Source organism: Melospiza melodia, chromosome 31 (genome assembly GCF_035770615.1).
Source record: "Melospiza melodia melodia isolate bMelMel2 chromosome 31, bMelMel2.pri, whole genome shotgun sequence".
Lineage (NCBI taxonomy): Eukaryota > Metazoa > Chordata > Aves > Passeriformes > Passerellidae > Melospiza > Melospiza melodia.
In genome coordinates, this window is record NC_086224.1 from 1,588,062 (window position 1) to 1,608,318 (window position 20,257).

A 20,257-nucleotide genomic window follows, 5' to 3' on the forward strand; every position below is an offset into this window, starting at 1 on the left:
AATGCTTTTTATTCCCTTTAATTTATATACATTATTTATATATAGATAATAAATAAATAAATAGATAGATAAATAAACAGACAAGTAAGTAAATAAATAAATAAATAAATGCTTTTTATTCCCTTTAATTTATATACATTATTTATATATAGATAATAAATAAATAAATAGATAGATAAATAAACAGACAAGTAAATAAATAAATAAATAAATAAATGCTTTTTATTCCCTTTAATTTATATACATTATTTATATATAGATAATAGATAAATAAATAGATAGATAAATAAACAGACAAGTAAATAAATAAATAAATAGATAAATGCTTTTTATTCCCTTTATTTTGTCTGGCCTCAGTTTTTAGATGTAGTCCCTGAGGGGGACTTAGTCTGGCCGAAATGTACCTGAAGGCCGTCAATAAATAAATAAACAAATAACCAAATAAATAAATAAATAAATAATACATAACTAAATAAATAAATAACTGCTTTTTATTATCTTGATTTTGTCTGGCCTCTGCTTTTTAGGCAGCCCAAGGAAGAAAGGCCTCATTCAGCACAGCAGCCTGGAATTTCTGGGAATAACCAGCCTGGAATAACCAGGGAGGGGCATCCAAGCAGCCCAAGGCCATTCCCAGATCTAGAACATTCCATCCCCACCCAAGCAAGCTGAGCACCTTGGGGATGCTCAATGTGAATTTCTGACAGCCATGGGCTGGAATTTCCCATAAAAAGTGGAAAATTGGGGTGGGAAAAACACTCAGGGGAGGACAAGTGTGACTGTGTTCACTGGGGTTCTTGGATGAGGCAAGACACGAGAATGTTGACTCCATGATCAGAAGGCTTGATTTATTATTTTATTTTATATATATATATATATATGTAAAACATTATATTTATACTAAAAACAAAAGAAATAAAAGCTTTTTTCAGAAGGCTGAGCTAAGAATAGAAAAAAAAGAGAATTATAACAAAGTCTCTTGGACTCTGTTTGAGATAGCTCAGTTTTTGATTGACCATTAATTACAAACATTCAAGACGGCCCAATCAAAAATCTACCTGTTGCATTCCACATATTTATACTAAAAAGTAAAGAAAGGAAAAGGTTTTTTCAGAAGGTTAAGCTGAAAATAGAAAAAAAAGGAGAATTTATAACAAAGCTCTCTTGGACTCTGTTTGAGATAGCTCGGTTTTTGATTGGCCATTAATTACAAACATCCAAGACGGCCCAATCAAAAATCTACCTGTTGCATTCCACATATTTATACTGAAAAGAAAAGGAAGAAAAGGTTTTGTCAGAAGGCCTAGCTAAGAATAGAAAAAGAAGAGAATTACAACAAAGCTCTCTCCGACTCTGTTTGATTGGCCATTAATTACAAACATCCAAGATGGCCCAATCAAAATTCTACCTGTTGCATTCCACAGCAGCAGATATCTATTGTTCACATTTTTTTTTTTTCTGGGAAAAAAGGGAAAATCCTAAAGGATTTTTAGTGCAAAAAAATGTCTGCGACAGACGAGGAGGGACTCAAAGGAACCAGGATGGAGCTGGGGCCCGGTGAGCGGGGAGGAAGGGAGGCTGCTGGTGGCTGTGTGCTCAGCAATAGGAAATGCTTTATTAGCTGGGAGTGGTGGAGACAAGCCAGGCAGGAAGAGGCAGTAATAAGAAACATTTTTTTTTTTTTTTGACTTCTCCCACATCCAGACCGCAGAGCAGCTGCCAAACGGCTGCGTTGGACAGAGCGGGGTGGCCTAGCCGGGCAGGGCAGGGGAAGGGTGACAATCGTGACAATCGTGACAATCCCTGCCCAAGGGGGACGTGGGTGGCAGCATGGGTGGTGGGAAGGGAGAAGATCCATGAAGATCCTTGGAGTTGGCGCTCAGGAGCGAAGCTGAGGCAGATCCAGGAGCGGGATCGTGGCTGGGAGAGGCCTCCAAGGCTGGGCAGTGCCAGGGGAGCCCACAGGACCTGGATGCTGGAGGTGAGTGAGGAAAAACCACTCATGGGGTTGGGGCTGCACCAAGATCAGGGCTTCACCCCCAAAATCAGGATTTGGCCCCGTTTTCTTTGTGCTCTGTGGGGTTGTGGTGCTGACATCAGGGTTAGAGAGGTTGGAACTGGGTTCCTCATGGGGTTGGGCCTGCACCAAGCTCGGGGCTGCACCTAGCTCAGGGCTTCACCCCCAAAATCAGGATTTGGCTCCGTTTCCTTGGTGTTCTGTGGGGTTGTGGTGCTGACATCAGGGTTAGAGAGGCTGGAATTGGGGCCAGGGGCTCACACCAGTGTGGTGGCAGCAGGATCTGTCCCCAGGTCCTTGCTGGGTCCCTCCTGTCTGACCTCCAAAATCAGGATTTGCCCCGTTTCCTTGGTGTTCTGTGGGGTTGTGGTGCTGACATCAGTGTTGGAGAGGTTGGAATTGGGGCCAGGAGCACAAATCAAGGCTCACACCAGTGTGGTGGCAGCAGGATCTGTGCCCAGGTCCTTGCTAAAGAGGTGAAATAATAAAAAAACTGCAGCAGGAAGGCTGAGATCGACGTGGCAAATGGGGAATTTGGGTGTATTTTGAAAAGATGTGGGGAACAAGGAGGGAAATCAGGATTTGGCCCCGTTTCCTTGGTGTTTTGTGGGGTTGTGGTGTTGATATCAGGGGTTAGAGAGGCTGGAACTGGGGTTAGGAGCACAAATCAGGGCTCACATCAGTGTGGTGGCAGCAGGATCTGTGCCTTATTATTTAGCTCTTGCTAAAGAGCTGAAATAATAAGAAATAAGAATCATAAGAATTAAGAAATTAGAACAATAAGAATAATAAGAATAATAAAAATCTGCAGCAGGAAGGCTGGGATTGATGTGGGAAATGGGGAATTTGGGTGTATTTTGAAAAGATGTGGGGAAAAATGAGGGAAAGTTGAGAGCTCTGCTAACAGGGGCTGCGTGAATGGGCCACCTCAGGGCTCCCCTGTTCCACACCAAATCCCAGGTCTCTCATTAGAATTATGAACGTGTAAAGATCACTTTTCTGCCAAAAACCAGCAGGCAGAAAGGGCAGGGATGGAGGGAGGAGTGAGGGGCTGAGATTGGGCTGGCCCTGAAAGTGGCAAAATGGGAAGAGAAGGGCAAGAAAGACCCAAATGGACACTTAAAGAGGCTCCATCTCCATCAACCAAGCTGAGGAGAGCCCCAGCCGTGGAACTCCTTCCCACTGGAGCCCTCTGAGGGGCTGGGGCAGCCACAGGCCATGGAATCCCCGCACCAAGGTGACCCTGAGAGGGTTTGGCTGCTGCCTTGAGTGGATTTTGCTCTTTTGAGTGGGTTTTGTTGCTTTTCTGAGTGGATTTTGGTGCTTTCTTGAGTGGATTTTGCTGCTCTCTTTGTATGGTGCGCGTTCATGGAATGGAAATTCTCCTTCCCCAGGGTTTGCTCCAGACCCTGGAGCTGGGAAATTCTCCTTCCCCTGGGTTTGTTGCAGACCCTCAAACTGGGAAATTCTCCTTCTCCAGACCCTCAAACTGGGAAATTCTCCTTCCCCTGGGTTTGATGCAGACCCTCAAACTGGGAAATTCTCCTTCTCCAGACTCTTTAAACTGGGAAATTCTCCTTCCCTTGGGTTTGCTCCAGACCCTCAAACTGGGAAATTCTCCTCCTCTAGACCCTCAAACTGGCAAATTCTCCTTCCCCAGGGTTTGCTCCAGATTCTGGAGATGGGAAATTCTCCTTCTCCAGGGTTTGCTCCAGACCCTCAAACTGGGAAATTCTCCTTCCCCACAGTTTGCTCCAGACCCTCAAACTGGGAAATTCTCCTTGCACAGGGTTTGCTCCAGACCCTGGAGCTGCCACACTGCTCCCTTCCAGCACCCATGTCCCATCCCAGATTATTTTCCTGTTTTTTTTCTCCTTCTCCTGATGCTACAAATCCCAGAAAATATAAACCAGCCCCCAGGCAGGCAGGGTAAGATGCTCTGGATGCCCATGAGCTGCAGCTCCTGATGAGAAAAGAGGAAGGAAAGGACAGGGATTGATTTGTGCCTTTCCTGGGATGTTTTTCCTGTGGGATGCCACTCTGGATTAAGTTTTGCTCTCAATAACAACAACAATCCATGGGATGTTTGGTGCACAGCAGAGTTTGGGTGAGGCCCTGGCTGCTTTGTGTTCCATGGCAAATATCCTGCAGCTGTCTCATGCTTCAGGATTTTGGGGAAGTGGCTCCAGGGAGGGAATTCACCACCTGGGAGGCTCAGCTTCCCTTTTAAATCACACATCCTGCAGCTCTCGGGGCTGCAAGAAATGTGGGGCTGGGGGTGAGGAATCGGAGGGGCTGAGTTTTAAAATAAAGCTGATCCTAGCCCAGCTCCAAAGAGATTGAGTTTTAAAATAAAGCAGATCTTAGCCCAACTCTGAGGAAGTTGGGATTTTAAAATAAAGCTGATCCTAACCCAGCTCTGAAGGAGTTAAGATTTTAAAACAAAGCTGATCCTAACCCAGCTCTGGAGGAGTTGGGAATTTAAAATAAAGCTGATCCTAGCCCAGCTCCAAAGAGATTGAGTTTTAAAATAAAGCAGATCTTAGCCCAACTCTGAGGAAGTTGGGATTTTAAAATAAAGCTGATCCTAACCCAGCTCTGAAGGAGTTAAGATTTTAAAACAAAGCTGATCCTAACCCAGCTCTGGAGGAGTTGGGAATTTAAAATAAAGCTGATCCTAGCCCAGCTCCAGAGGGATTGAGTTTTAGTATCAAGCAGATCTTAGCCCAACTCTGGGGGAGTTGGGATTCTAAAATAAAGCAGATCTTAGTCCAACTCTGAGGAATGTGGGATTTTAAAATAAAGCTGTTCTAGCCCAGCTGCAGAGGGATTGAGTTTTGCAATAAAGCTGATCTTAGCCCAGCTCTGGGGAACTTAAAATTTTAAGATAAAGCTGATCTAGCCCAGCTTTGGGAGAGTTGGGATTTTAAAATAAAGCAGATCTTAGCCCAACTCTGAGGAATGTGAGATTTTAAGATAAAGCTGATCTAGCCCAGCTTTGGGAGAGTTGGGATTTTAAAATAAAGCAGATCCTAGCCCAGCTCCAGAGGGACTGAGTTTTAAAACAAAGCTGATCCTAGCCCAGCTTTGAGGAATGTGGGATTTTAAAATAAAACTGATCCTGGCCCAGTTCTTGGGGCAGTTAGGAATTTAAAATAAACCCAATCCTAGCCCAGCTCCAGAGGGGTTGGGATTTTAAAACAAAGCTGAACCTGGCCCAGCTAAAGGTGGGATGGATCAGCCTGGCATCACTCCTCCACCAAGGCCCTGCCCTCCATCCCCAGGACCCAGGATCTGCTCACTGATCTTCTCACTGTTTCCTCCCCTCGAGCCACAACCCAGTGAGTTATTTTGGGGAGGAAAAGCCCGATTTGAGCAGGGCTGGGGCCTGCCCTGGGTCAGCCACGTCCTTGCGTGACTGAGCTTCCCCATCAAGGGCAGGATCTAAACAATCTTGATTCCTGTCCCAGCAGCCCTGGGCTGGGCTCTTCAATTGCAGGAAACGGAGCCTTTTGGCATGTTTATGTCGGGAACACGAAGAATGAGCCCAGGAGGGGCCGGGGTTGTGAGGCTGGGGGGGGGGATGGATGTGTTTGCCTTGGCACAAATGGTTCTTTCACAAAGAGAAAAAAAAAAATTAAAAAAAAATAAAAAGGAAGATTAAAAATAGCCAAACTTCCCCCCCAAAGGCTCAGCAAGGAATTTTTGGCTGTCCCAGCACCTCTGTTTGTGTCATTGATAAGATGTGCACATAAAAGCAGCCCCAGGAGGGAGACCCTGCTGCTCATGGTGTGGGGGATTTGGGCTCCATCCCAAGGGCAGGATTTCCCAAATCTGGGATCCCCAGCAGTGCTGTGGTATCAGCAGGGCTGTGGTTTTATGGAGCAGGAGCCCTGGGAACAGCGGGGAGTTATTGCATTTGTGGGGTGCCTCGATGTTGGGAGGAATGAGGAATCTGACTCCATGTTCTCAGGAGGCTAATTTATTATTAATACTATTATTAATAATAATTTTAATACTATTAATAATAATAATAATGCTATTATTAATACAATATTATATTAAAGAATTCTCAGGGGTCTCTGTATTTGTGTAGTGCCTCGATGATGGAAGGAATGATCAATCTGACTCCATGTTCTCAGAAGGCTAATTTATTATTATATTATATTATATTATATTATATTACATTACATTACATTACATTACATTACATTACATTATATTATATTATATTATATTAAAGAATATTAAAGAATATTAAAGAATATTAAAGAATGTTAAACTGTATACTAAAGAATACGGACAGGATATTTACAGAAGGCTAAAAAGATAATAATGAAAACTTGTGAGTCTCGACATAGCTTGGCTGTAATTGGCCAATAAATCAAAACAATTCACATCAGAAACCAAATGAAATAATCTCCAAACACATTCCAAAGGATGTGAAGTATCCTTGGAAGCGTATTTGGCACAGAGAAATGATGGATTTGACTCCATGTTCTCAGAAAATGAATTTATTTCTTTATAATACTGTATTATATTAAAGAATATTAAGCTATACTATACTATACTAAAGAATACAGAAAGGATACTTACAGAAGACTAAAAAGATAATAACGAAAATTTGTGAGTCCAGAGTCCTGACACTGCTTGGCCAAAGAGTCAAAACAATTCACATCAGAATCCCAATGAAACAATCACCTGAGGGTAAACAATCTCCAAACTCATTCCAAAGGAGCAAAACACAGGAGAAGCAAATCAAGTGAGAATTGTTTTCCTTTTCGTCTGAGGCTTCTCAGCTTCCCAGGAGAAGAATCCTGGGTGAAGGGATTTTTCCAGAGAATGTGAATTTGACAGGCAGTGCTGGTGTGGGGATCACCGGGACAAAGGAAGGAGCTGGGGCTGCATGGACGTGGCAAGGACCTGGTTCCAGCACATTCCTGAGTTCTGTGGGGCCACGAGTGGCACCCACACCATGCCAGGGAAGTCTCCTGATCTCAGCATGTCCCGGGATCTGTTCTCAGGAAGGGCCGTGCCCAGGATGTCCGGAGCCAAACACATCTTACCTCACTCTGTCTGTGCCTGAATTCTGCAATTCCCCTCCCTTCCCAAAGCCCCCAGGGCTGGGGATGGGCTCTGGGGGTGCAGGGGCTGCTCTGACCCCCCTCTGTCTCCCCAGGATGATGCCGTGTGGGGCTGGTGGCCGGGTGGTGCTGGCGCTGATGACCTTGTCTTTCAGCTTTGCAGACGGTGAGTGCCAATGGGGTGACAGCAGGTTAAAATAAACCCTTTTTTGGGAGCAGTTCAGCCCAAAATAAAAGCCAGGGAGGAAGCTGGGCTCCTCAAGGACTGTGCTGTGCCCCTGTGGAATGGTGAGCCATCCCCCAGAGAGGATCTCAGCTTAATTTTATTATTATATTGTTATATATAATATATTGTTGTTGTCATTATTTTTATTTTATTTTATTTTATTTTATTTTATTTTATTTTATTTTATTTTATTTTATTTTATTTTATTTTATTTTATTTTATTTTATTTTATTTTTATATTAATTGTGGTATTATTATATCGATTATATCAATTGTGGTTGATAAAGTGTGTTGCTATCACCAGAGGGGACGTGGGGAATGTCGCTGTCAAGGCGGTCACGACACAAAGCCGAGACCACAAGCAGTCTCAGATGGCAATTCTTTATTATTGAACACGGCTGGCTTTTTACACACTTTTCAATTGTTTACGCTTTTTCTACTTTAAATATTGCCTATAATAAGTCAACATAACACTATTGGTGAAAAGTTACAGTGACTTCAATTAACTTTCTAAAACTACTTCGTCTAGCTGCAAAGTTCTCTTATCTTTCTTCAGTTCTTCACTTCTTTTGGTCTTCTTGGTTACAGCCTTAGAGAGAGCTCCTTATCAGCTTCTTGCTTCTCAGCTTCTTCTCGCTCCTTTAGCTAACAGGCCTGCTGTTAGCCCCTTCCACAGGGAAAGCCTGGTACCACATACTAAAAATCTGGGTTTTCCCAGGGGTGGTGGTGGTGGTGATGATGATGATGATGATGATGGTGTGCCTACAGCTGTCAGCTCCAGCTGCAGACAGGCCTGGAGAACCACATCCCTCATTCAGGCTCTTACTAATGGTGCCCCACGTTGGGCGCCACTGCAAGAGCCAAAATGGGAGATGTGGGACTCCAGGGGCTCTCCAAAATGTAGTTTATTCCATCCAACAGGTTACAGCAGTCCAGGGTTGGGGATGACAGAGCTGTGCCTACAGCTGTCAGCTCCAGCTGCAGGCAGGCCTGGAGACCCTTTGGTTTTGGTTACATTGCATTATATACTTTTCTTTTGGTTCCAATGCATTTTATACTTTTCATTTGGTTCCAATGCATTTTATACTTTTCATTTGGTTCCAATGCATTTTATAATTTTCTTTTGGTTACAATGCATTTTATACTTTTGTTTGCTGAGCATCTTAATACAGCAGAACCAATCTACACCTTAACTATATTCTATAGTCTATCATAACTACTGTAATTACCATATTCATGTTACTGTTCTGCAATCACTAAAAGTCAGTACATTACAGTTAAAGCTAGAGGTTGTTTTTCAGTTTTCTTGCAGTGGAAATTTCTGAGATCTTTTTTCTACTTGCAACTTTGCTGCCTTGTTTGCCTGTGCTACCTTCCTGCTTGGTAAAAACATCTTCTCGTTTGAGGTGGGTTTATCTTTTCCTCTAAGCCATAAAAATCCCTTCTAACTAACAAACCTTTTGCCTTCTTGGTTATCCAGTAATTTCAGCAATTCTTTTCTTCTGTATCAAAATCTGCCTCCGTCTCTATTCTTTCATCATGCTCTACATTTTAAAATCTTTCTGCTAAGCACACACAACTGTGAGACTTTCTTGTCAAACTTTCATCCTTCCCAACAGCCACCAACCCCAAACCAGCCCCAGCAGCACCCCACAGCACCAGGGGAGGGGGACAGGGAGTGCAGGATGGCCACCAGAGCCACCCCCTCGCTGTCCCCTCACCACTGGATGTCTGGCTGCCCTCAGGCTGAACTCCCTGATTCCAGGAGGAATATTTTCTGTGCAAAAAGGCAGAGCTGAATTAGGAATTTGGGAGCGTGGCTGCCATCTGAGCCACCATGGCACAGGAAAGCAACTTCAGGGAAGTCAGGAAAAACTCCAGGAAGGACCCTGGGTTTGGCACCCAGCTCCCAAAACACCCTCTGGGAAGGGCACTGGCTGAGTTTGGGGGTTTTTATCTCACCCCAGGCTCCCATAGGTGCCATGTGCCCTGGGATTTTGTGGGCAGGATGTGACCGTGTGTGTGGTAAACCAGTGCATCCCAGTTAATCCCAGTTGCTGGGCTGGATCTATCCCAGGCTGGCACAGCTCATCCCATGGAGCCTCTTGGGGCTGTGACAACGGGGGACCCCCAGGTTCAGGGTTGGGATTTGGAGCCCAATTGGGAGCAGGAGATTTTCTGGGGGGTTCCAGGATGGGCCGAGCACCCACAGCAGCCTTCCCCTCCTTCTGTGATGGTCCCAAGCTACTCATTCTCCAAATCTGGAACCTTTAGGAGAATGTCCCTGTCCCCAAAGCCACCAAAGCTCCCGGGTGGGCAGTGGGGTGACCCCATGGAACAAAGTGTCCCCTCCTGGTGCCCACAGAGGAGCTGCTGTGTGCCTGTGATGTGCCCCACTGCAGACAGCCCAACTGCCTTCCCCTCCTTCTCTGATGATCCCAAGCTGCTCATTCTCCAAATCTGGAGCCTTTAGGAGAATGTCCCTGCCCCCAAAGCCACCAAAGCTCCTGGGTGGGCAGTGGGGTGACCCTGTGTCCCTTCCTGGTGCCCGCAGAGGAGCTGCTGTGTGCCTGTGACGTGCCCCACTGCAGCCAGCCCAACTGCACGGGCCAGGTGTGCTTCGTCAGCAAGAGGAAGGAGGAGGGCACCATCACCCAGCACCGGGGCTGCTTCTCCCAGAACATTCTGGAACACTGCCACACGCCCATCACGGAGCAGTACGGCATGAGGTGCTGCAACTTCCACATGTGCAACGCCGAGTTGGAGATCTTCCTGCAAGGTACAGGGGACAGGGGACAGGGGACAGGGGACAAGCTGCCCACGTGGCTGGGGATGTGGTTGGGTCCCCAGGACGAAGGAAGAATTGATGAATGTGACTCCTTGTTCTTAGAAGGTTAATTTATTATTATATTATGACATAATAATATGATATGGTATTATATGATATGTGATATGATATGATATGATATGATATGATATGATATGATATGATTGATATATTTTCTTTATGTATTATTTATTATTTATTTTATTATTATATATTTTCTTTTATAGATATTGTTATGTTATGTTATGTTATGTTATGTTATGTTATGTTATATTATCATTACATTATATTATATTATCATTACATTGTATTATAGAATGCTACACTAAAACTACACTAAATAATAGAGAAAGGACATAGACAGAAGGTTACAAAGAATTACAATGAAAACTCGTGACTGCATCCAGAATCCTGACACAGCTGGACAGTGATTGGTCATAATGTCAAAACAATTCACATGAAAACAATCAAACAGCCACCTATTGGATAAACAATCTCCAGACCACATTCCAAAGCAGCAAAACAGGGAGAAGCAATCAGACAAACATTGCTTTCATTCCTCTCTGAGGCTTCTCATCTTCCCAGGAGAAAAATCCCAGGCGAAGGGATTTTTTTCAGAGAATGTGAACGCCACACCCTCATTTCCCCCACCCAGGAGAAGACACCCTGGTAAAGGCACCTTCCCTACCCAACCTCCTCCTGATGATCTTCGTCCCGCTGTTGTCCCTCCTCGTCCTCGCGGCGCTCACGGCGCTCTTCTGCTGGAAGGTGGCCCAGCAGCGCCACAAGCACAGCGACTTTGGTGACACCGACCTCATGCTGAAGGCATCCATGATGGGAGACAGCACCCTAGAGGTGGGTGAGCCCCGTGAGGGACCCCAGATGTCCCCAAGGTGTGTGTGGGTGTAGGGATGGCCACCACGCTGACCCCGTGGACGCCCTGTTTGTGCAGGACCTGCTGAACGACGACTGCACCACGGGCAGCGGGTCTGGGCTGCCTTTCCTTGTCCAGAGGACGGTGGCTCGGCAGATCACCCTCATGGAGTGTGTGGGTAAGCAGAGGAGGCTGTGGTTTATTAAAAAATATGGATATTAAAAAATGTGGATCGTTAAAAAATATGGATATTGATCTAGTGCTGATATCCAACTGTGATGGACAAAAACTCCAACAGTTAAGAGTTAGAAAGTGAATGTTTATTGCGGGATAATTCCCAAAAACACACCACAATTTACAGGTGATTACAGAGTCCTTTTATCGATACAAGTATGGAATACCCAAAATACAAATGCATATTCATGACTTTGGTACATCCCATTCCCAATATGGATATTGATCACTGGATTTTGATATCCAAAATCAATGGATTTTGATATCCATAGATATCAATTCAATACAAGTATTGAATACTCAAAATACAAATACATATTCATAACTTTGGTACATCCCATTCCCAATATGGATATTGATCTATGGATTTTGATATCCGTAGATATCAATTCAATACAAGTATTGAATACTCAAAATATAAATCCCTATTCATAACTTTGGTACATCCCATTCCCAACATGGATATTGATCTAGTATCAATATCAAAAGACTCTCTAACAGTTTAAAGTTAGAAAGTGAATGCTTTTTGCAGGATAATTCCCCAAAACACGCCGCAATTTACAGGTGATTACAGAGTCCTTTTATCTATACAAGTATTGAATACCCAAAATACAAATACATATTCATAACTTTGGTATGTCCCATTCCCAACCTGGATATTGATCTATGGATTTTGATATCCATAAATATCAATTCAATACAAGTACTGAGTACCCAAAATACAAATCCATATTCATAATTTTGGTACATCCCATTCCCAATATGGATGTTGATCTATGGATTTTGATATCCAAAATGATGGATTTTGATATCCGTAGATATCAATTCAATACAAGTATTGAATACCCAAAAGGACGCCCGTGCTGCTTCAGGGCTCTCCCACACGGGATCCAGGTGCTCCCACACGGGATCCAGGTGCTCCCAGCAGGTCCTGGGGGCACTGAGTGACGTGTTGGCACGGCTGTGGCAGGTAAAGGGCGCTACGGCGAGGTGTGGCGGGGCGTGTGGCACGGCGAGAGCGTGGCCGTCAAGATCTTCTCCTCGCGGGACGAGCAGTCGTGGTTCCGCGAGACGGAGATCTACAACACCGTGCTGCTGCGGCACGACAACATCCTGGGTGAGCCACGAGGGCTGGGGACAGCGGGGTGGGTCCCTGATCCCAGGTGTTTCACAGGATTCCAGGTGTTCCAGGGGGTCTCTAATCCCAGGTGTTTCTCCTGTCCCTGATCCCGGGTGTTTCCCAGGTGTTTTCCAGGTTCCCTGATCCCAGGTGTTTCTCAGGGTCTGTGATTCCAGGTGTTTCTCCCTGTCCCTGATCCCAGGTGTTTCACAGGGTCCCAGGTATTCCAGGGGGTCTCTAATCCCAGGTGTTTCTCCCTGTCCCTGATCCCAGGTGTTTCCCATGACCCCAGCTGTTCCCCAGGGTCTGTGTCCCCAGTTGTTTCCCAGGTGTTTCCCAGCTGTTCCCCAGGTGTTTCCCAGGTTCCTTGATCCCAACTGTTTCCCAGTTGTTTCCCAGGTGTTTCCCAGCTGTTCCCCAGGTGTTTCCCAGCTGTTCCCCAGCTGTTTCCCAGGTTCCTTGATCCCAACTCTTTCCCAGTTGTTTCCCAGTTGTTTCCCAGGTGTTCCCCCGGTGTTCCCCAGCTGCTTCCCAGGTTCCCTGACCCCAGCTGCTTCCCAGGTGTTTCCCAGCTGTTCCCCAGGTTCCCTGATCCCAGCTGTTTCCCAGCTGTTCCCCAGGTTCCCTGATCCCAGCTGTTCCCCAGCTGTACCCCAGTTGTTTCTCAGGTGTTTCCCAGCTGTTCCCCAGGTGTTCCCCATCTGTTTCCCAGGTGTTCGTTTCCCTGGTGATCCCCAGCTGTTTCCTGACCCCAGCTCTTTGTCCCTGGCCAGGTTTCATCGCCTCTGACATGACCTCCAGGAACTCCAGCACGCAGCTCTGGCTCATCACGCACTACCACGAGAACGGCTCCCTCTACGACTTCCTGCAGAGGACAGCCCTGGACGTGGACACCTGCCTGGGCCTGGCCTCCTCCATCATCTGCGGCCTCGTCCACCTCCACGTGGAGATTTTCGGCACTCAGGGCAAGCCTGCCATTGCCCACCGGGACCTGAAGAGCAGGAACATCCTGGTGAAGAGCAACCGGCAGTGCTGCATCGCCGACCTGGGTGAGATGGAGGGGTGGGGGGGTGGTACCCCCAAAAATGAGGTACCCCAGGGATGAGGAATACAGGGGGTGTGGTAGCCCAGGGGTGTGATACTCCAGGGATGAGTTTCCCCAGTAATGGGATACCCCAAGAATGGGGTACCCCAAGAATGAGGTACCCCAGTGATGGCGTATCCCAGGGATGAGGAATCCAGGGGTGTGGTACCCCAAGAATGAGGTGCCCTAAGGATGGGGTATCCCAGGGATGAGGAATCCAGGGGTGTGGTACCCCCAAAAATTAGGTACCCCAGGGAGGAGGTACTCCAGGAATGAGGTACCTCAGTGATGGGGTACTCCAGGGATGAGGAATCCAGGGGTGTGGTACCCCAAGAATGAGGTGCCCTAAGGATGGGGTATCCCAGGGATGAGGTATCCAGGGGTGTGGTAGCCCAGGGATGTGATACCCCAGTGATGAGGTGTCCCAGTGATGAGGTACCCCAAGAATCAGGTACCCCAAGAAGGAGGTACACCCAGGGATGAGGTACCCCAGGGATGAGGAATACAGGAGTGTGGTACCCCAGGGATAAGGTATTCAGGGGTACCCCAGAGATGTGACACTCCAGTGATGTGATACCCCAGGGATGTGATACCCCAAGAATGAGGTACCCCAAGGATGAGGTACCCCAGGGATGAGGTACTCTGGGGATGTGGTACCCCAGGGATGAGGAATCCAAGGATGAGGTACCCCCAGGGATGAGGTACCCCACTGATGAGTTACCCTGGGGATGAGATACCCCGGGGATGTGGTACCCCAGAGATGCAGAACCCCAGGGACATGGTGCTCCGGGGCTGTGGAACCCCGCAGATGGGATGCTCCAGGAATGTGGAACCCCGGAGATGTAACATTCCAGGCATGAGATGCCCCAGGCTGATGGTGCCACAAGGATGTGGCATCCTGGCGTTTTGGGACCTGAGGGATGTTGAGCCCCATGGACTGCTCAGGGCCGTTATCCCAGCATTTTACAGCTGAATCAATGACCTTAAAAATCATCCTGAACGCCTCTGTGCCCTGTCCCCGCAGGGCTGGCCGTGATGCACTCCCAGGGCAGCGATTACCTGGACATCGGCAACAACCCCCGCGTGGGCACCAAGCGCTACATGGCCCCGGAGGTGCTGAGCGAGCAGATCCGCACCGACTGCTTCGAGTCCTACAAGAAAACAGATATCTGGGCCTACGGGCTGGTGCTCTGGGAGATCACCCGGAGAACGGTGGTGAACGGTGAGCAGCTCCCTGTTCTCCAGGCTCCTCCATTCCCTCCTTCCCCTCCTTTTCTTATCCCTTTTTTTTTTTTTTTTTTTTTTTTTTTTTGTTCCTTCGCCCAGAAGATTAGCTGTAAATTATAAACACTGTAATCTAGTGTCAGCACCCGGCTCCCTGATTAAAGGGCCCATTAGGCTCAATCAGCGCTTTGTTTGTTCAGCGCTGATTAGAAAACAAGCGGCTTCAAAGCGCTGCCTGGAAAGTGGCCACGGCCGGGACCTCCGGCCGCTGGGTTTGGCTCTGGAAATCGCGATTGGGACAAGGGGAAGGATCCCCCCGAGTTGGGGATGAACGGAATTGGGGCAGCCTGGCCAGCGCTGCTCATCGCGGCAAAGTCCATTTAAATGTTAATTAAATGGTGGGCTCTGGCGGATGGGGTGGGAGGGTCAGTCTGGCCGGGATAATCTCATTTATGTCCCCAGGGCTCCCTCAGGTGACACATTTACTCCGAATTACCCCAGCCGTGCGTAGCAATGACCTGCAGCCCGCTGGGTTTAACCCTTCCAGGACCCCTCGCTCTTCAGGGGATCGGGGATGGGGGGAAACTCCAGGGCAAAATGAGGTTTTGGGGTGCAGGGAGCTGCTGGGGGCTCGAGGCTCCCCAGAAACATTAAATCCCACGGGGGGACACGGACATGTGCAAGAATTAAAGCGAGATTAGCTGGGCCAGCTGGCAGGGCTGACTGATAACAGCCACCAAGGGCTGTTATCGGTGATGATCCTCGTGGTGGGGCTGGCGCTGGAGCCACCGGTGGTGCCACCACCCCCTGAGCCCAGCAGAGGGTGAGGGGGTGCAGGGAGAAGTTCCAGCAGCCCATGATTGAAATCTGGCTCTCCTCGAGCCAGGTCTCATCAGCTCTTGGAGATCAACGCATCCAAGATGGCTCAGCTACCTTAGAAGGCCCAAAATCAGCACGATGGCTTCTGTGGTAGTGCTGGAAGCAAAAAGGTTTTAATAAAAGGCAAAATAACAAAGCTCCTTATAGAGAAAACCCGAGCTAGATGCAAGAGGGGGAAAAAACAAACTCCACTGCTGTAAGGGTCTCTTCGAGCTAGGTCTTGTAAACTTCTGGAGATTTATACACATTTAAGATAGCTCAGCTACCTTAGAAGGCACAAAATCAGCTGGGGGCTTCTGGAAACAGGAAAGTTTTAAGAAAAGCCAAAATAACAAATCTCCTTATAGAGAAAACCTCAGTTAGAGCAAGAGGGGAAAAAAGTAACTCCGCTGATGTAAGGGTCTACTTGAGTCGGGTCTTATAAACTCTTGGAGATCTATTTCACACCCAAGATAGCTCAGCTACCTCAGAAGGCATAAAATCAGCAGGATGGCTTCTGTGGTGGTGATGGAAACAAAAATGTTTACATAAAAGGCAAAATAACGAAAGTCTTTATAGAGAAAAACTGAGCCACGTGCAAGAGGGGAAAAAACCAAACTCCACTGCTGTAAGGGTCTCCTCAAGCCAGGTCTCACAAGCTCGTGGACATCTACACACCCAAGATAGCTCAGCCACCTTAGAAGGCATAAAATCAGCAGGATGGCTTCTGTGGTGGTGTTGGAAACAGAAAAGTTTTAAGAAAAGGCAAAATAACAAAGAAAATAACAGAGAAAAACTGAGTTAGGGCAAGAGGTTCTTGCTCCTGGTAAAACACCCCACAAAAGCAATCCGTTCCTTTGTTCTCTTCCTTTCCTTGCTCAGGTGGGATTTTTGGCTCCTGTCCCATTGGCTTTCCTTAAAATTGAGGTGAAGTCCCTCAGGTCCTGTGGGGTCTTTGCACCTCATCGAGGAGAGAAATTTCTGGGCTTTTTTCCTTTTCAAGGGGACAAAGGAGAGTTTGGTCACTCTGCCAACAGGGGGCGCATTGCTATAGGGGATGTGTGGGGTGAGGATGAGGATGAGGGTGAGGATGAGGATGGAGGGTGAAGATGAGGATGAGGATGAGGGTGAGGATGAGGGTGAAGATGAGGATGGAGGGTGAGGATAGGGGTGAGGATGAAGGTGAGGGTGAGGATGGGGGTGAGGATGAGAATGAGGATGAGGATGGGGGTCAGGATGAGGGTGAGGATGAGGATGAGGGTGAGGATGAGGGTGAGGATGAGGATGGAGGGTGAGGGTGGGGATCGGGGTGAGGATGAGGGTGAGGGTGAAGATGAAGGTAAGGATGAGGGTGAGGATAAGAATGGGGGTGGGGATCAGGGTGAGGGTGAAGATGAGGATGAGGGTGAGGATGAGGATGAGAATTGGAGGATGAGGACGGAGGTGAGGATGAGGACGAGATTGAGGAGGTGAGGATGAGGATGGGGGTGAGGATGAGGATGGAGGGTGAGAGTGGGGATCGGGCTGAGGATGAGGATGGGGGTGAGGATGAAGGTGAGGACAGGGGTGAGGATGGGGGTGAGGATGGAGGGTGAGGATGAGGATGAGGATGAGGATGAGGATGAGGATGAGGATGAGGATGAGGATGAGGATGAGGATGAGGATGAGGATGAGGATGGAGGTGAGGGTGGGGATGGAGGATGAGGATGAACATGGAGGTGAGGATGAGGGTGAAGATGAAGATGGAGGGTGAGGATGAGGATGGAGGATGAGGATGGGTGTGAAGATGGGGGTGAGGATGAAGGTGAGGATGGGGGTGAAGATGGAGGTGAGGATGGGGATCAGGGTGAGGGTGAAGATGAGGATGAGGGTGAGGATGAGGATGAAGATGAGGATGAGCATGGAGATGAGGATGGGGATGAGGGTGAAGATGAAGATGGAGGTGAGGATGAGGATGAAGATGAGGATGAGGATGAGGATAAGGTGAGGATGAGGTGAGGATGAGGATGAGCATGGAGGTGAGGATGAGGATGAGGATGAGGATGAGGATGAGGATGAGGATGAGGATGAGGATGAGGATGAGGATGAGGGTGAAGATGAAGATGGAGGATGAGGATGAGGACGAGCATGGAGGTGAGGATGAGGATGAGGAGGAGGTGAGGAGGATGAGGATGAGGAGGAGGTGAGGATGAGGATGAGGATGAGGATGAGGATGAAGGGTGAGGATGAGAATGAGGACGAAGGGCGAGGATGAGGATGCAGCTGGGGTTAACCCCTCGCTGTCCCCGTCCCTCAGGCCTTGTGGAGGAGTACCGGCCGCCCTTCTTCGACGCCGTGCCCAGCGACCCCAGCTTCGAGGACATGAAGAAGGTCGTGTGTGTGGACCAGCAGACCCCCGTGATCCCCAACCGCCTCTTCTCCGACCCAGTGAGTCCCACCCCTGGGAAAAATGTGCATTTTCCGCTCGGCTTTTCACAAATATTCCAATTAATATTGTATATGTTGTGTTAGAAAGTTGTCCCTGTATTAATTTTCCTAATTAGTGTGTTAAATATAGTTTTATAAGAAAATGTTGAAATAGAAACTAGAAAATGCCAATCACTTGGTTTTAAAATTTTTAAAGTTTAATAGTAATAAAATGGGTACAAAAATCCAAATTGCCCAAATTATTATTACTCTATTACTATTTTTATAGTAATAAAATCTTACTATAAAGTATTACTATAAAATATAGTAATACTTTATAGTAATATTGTATAGTAATATTTTATAGTAAAATATTACTATATAGTAATATTTTATAGTAAGATTTTATTACTATAAAAATAGTAATAGAGTAATAATAATTTGGGCAATCTGGATTAGGACAATATGAGACAATAAAAACAAAGAGTATATTTATTTATATATATATAGTTATATTTATATTTAAATATCTATTAATATAACTATATATATTTATATAGATATATTTATATTTATATATATTTAGAAATATATTTATATATTTATTTTATATATATTTATTTTTATATATATTATATATATTTATATATATTTTTATATATTGACTATATATATTAATATATTTCAACTATTTATATATAGTTTTATATATTTATTTATTTATAGTATAGTAATATATATTAACTATATATATATTTATAAATAGTTATATTTAAATATATTTAAATATAACTATGTATATATTTATTGATATTTATATATAAACTATATCTATTTAAATAATGAAACAAAGTGAAAATTTTCCAGGATAGAAATCCATTTTAATTTACAATTTACAATATATAGTTATATTTATAACTTATAACTATAGTTATATTTATAAATATATAGCTATATTTAGAAATATATATATTTATAACTATGTATATTTATAATATATATTTCTTAATAATTATATTATAGTTATATTTATTACTATATATTTATAAATATAAGTATATATAGTTATATTTATAACTTTATCTATTTAGATAACTATTTTTATAACCATTTTATTACTACTAAACTTTCAAATTTTTATATAACTCTAGTTATATTTATAACTATATATTGATAAATATATCTATATATACTTATACTTATAACTTTATATATTTAGATAATTTTTTTATAACCATTTTATTACTACTAAACTTTCAAATTTTTATATAACTCTAGTTATATTTATAACTATAGATTGATAAATATATCTCTATATACTTATAACTTTATATATTTATATAACTATTTTTATAACCATTTTATTACTATTAAACTTTCAATTTTTTATATAACTATAGTTATATTTATAACTATATATTGATAAGTATATCTATATATACTTATATTTATAACTTTATATACTTAGATAACTATTTTTATAACCATTTTATTACTATTACACTTTCAAACTTTTCAGAACAAGCGATTGGCATTTTTCACCCTGCCCATCAATCCCACCCGAGCTTTCATCCCTTTTTTTGTGCCTCCCGCTCAGGTTCTGTCGGCGCTGGCGAGGATCATGAAGGAGTGCTGGTACCAGAGCCCCTCCGCCCGTCTCACCGCCCTGCGCATTAAAAAGACCCTGAAGAAGCTCAGCAATTCCGCCGAGAAGACAAAACCGGAGCAGTGAGCGCCGGGAACCGGACACCGGAGCCACGGACGGGCGGCACCGGGCACGGGATGGCTCCGGTCACGGGAGGGGATTCGCTCGCAGCTCCCGCCTCTCCCGCTCCTCCTTCCAGCCGGGTGAATTTGCAAGCATGAAAAAAAAAAAAATAGGAAAAAAAAAAACCAAATCCAATGCCAAAGGAGGAATGTGAAAAATCACCCGGTTTTAAAAATATCCCTGGATCCGACATCCGATACCGGCGCGTCTGGCTGTGCCCGGCGGGGATGGCAGCTGGTCACCCAACCTGAGCTGAGGGGCACGGACGGCAGAAACAACCCTGGCCCTCAGAACCACCCCCAGCCCCAGGGGCACCCGGGGGGCAGTGATGGCAGAACCTGCCCCAGCACTGGGGGCACGGACAGCAGAACCACCCCCAGCCCTCAGAACCACCCCCAGCCCCAGGGGCACCCGAGGGGCAGTGACGGCACAACCACCCCCAGCACTGGGGGCACCGACGGCAGAACCACCCCCATCCCGAGGGGCACCTGAGGGGCACCGACGGCAGAACCACCCCCAGCCCTCAGAACCATCC

At 45.7% G+C, this 20,257-nt stretch overlaps 1 protein-coding gene across 1 annotated transcript; it reads left to right on the plus strand.

Annotated features, from left to right (window-relative positions):
• The first annotated feature begins 1,684 nt into the window (after positions 1-1,684).
• On the plus strand, positions 1,685-19,880 carry ACVRL1 (activin A receptor like type 1). The gene is made up of 10 exons (XM_063179387.1): positions 1,685-1,981; positions 7,197-7,267; positions 9,882-10,106; positions 10,810-11,009; positions 11,107-11,206; positions 12,233-12,379; positions 13,156-13,431; positions 14,491-14,688; positions 17,845-17,975; positions 19,552-19,880. Exons 2-10 carry the CDS (start codon positions 7,198-7,200, stop codon positions 19,684-19,686), a joined length of 1,482 nt encoding a protein of 493 aa, XP_063035457.1. The 5' UTR covers positions 1,685-1,981; position 7,197; the 3' UTR covers positions 19,687-19,880.
• Positions 19,881-20,257: the final 377 nt, after the last annotated feature.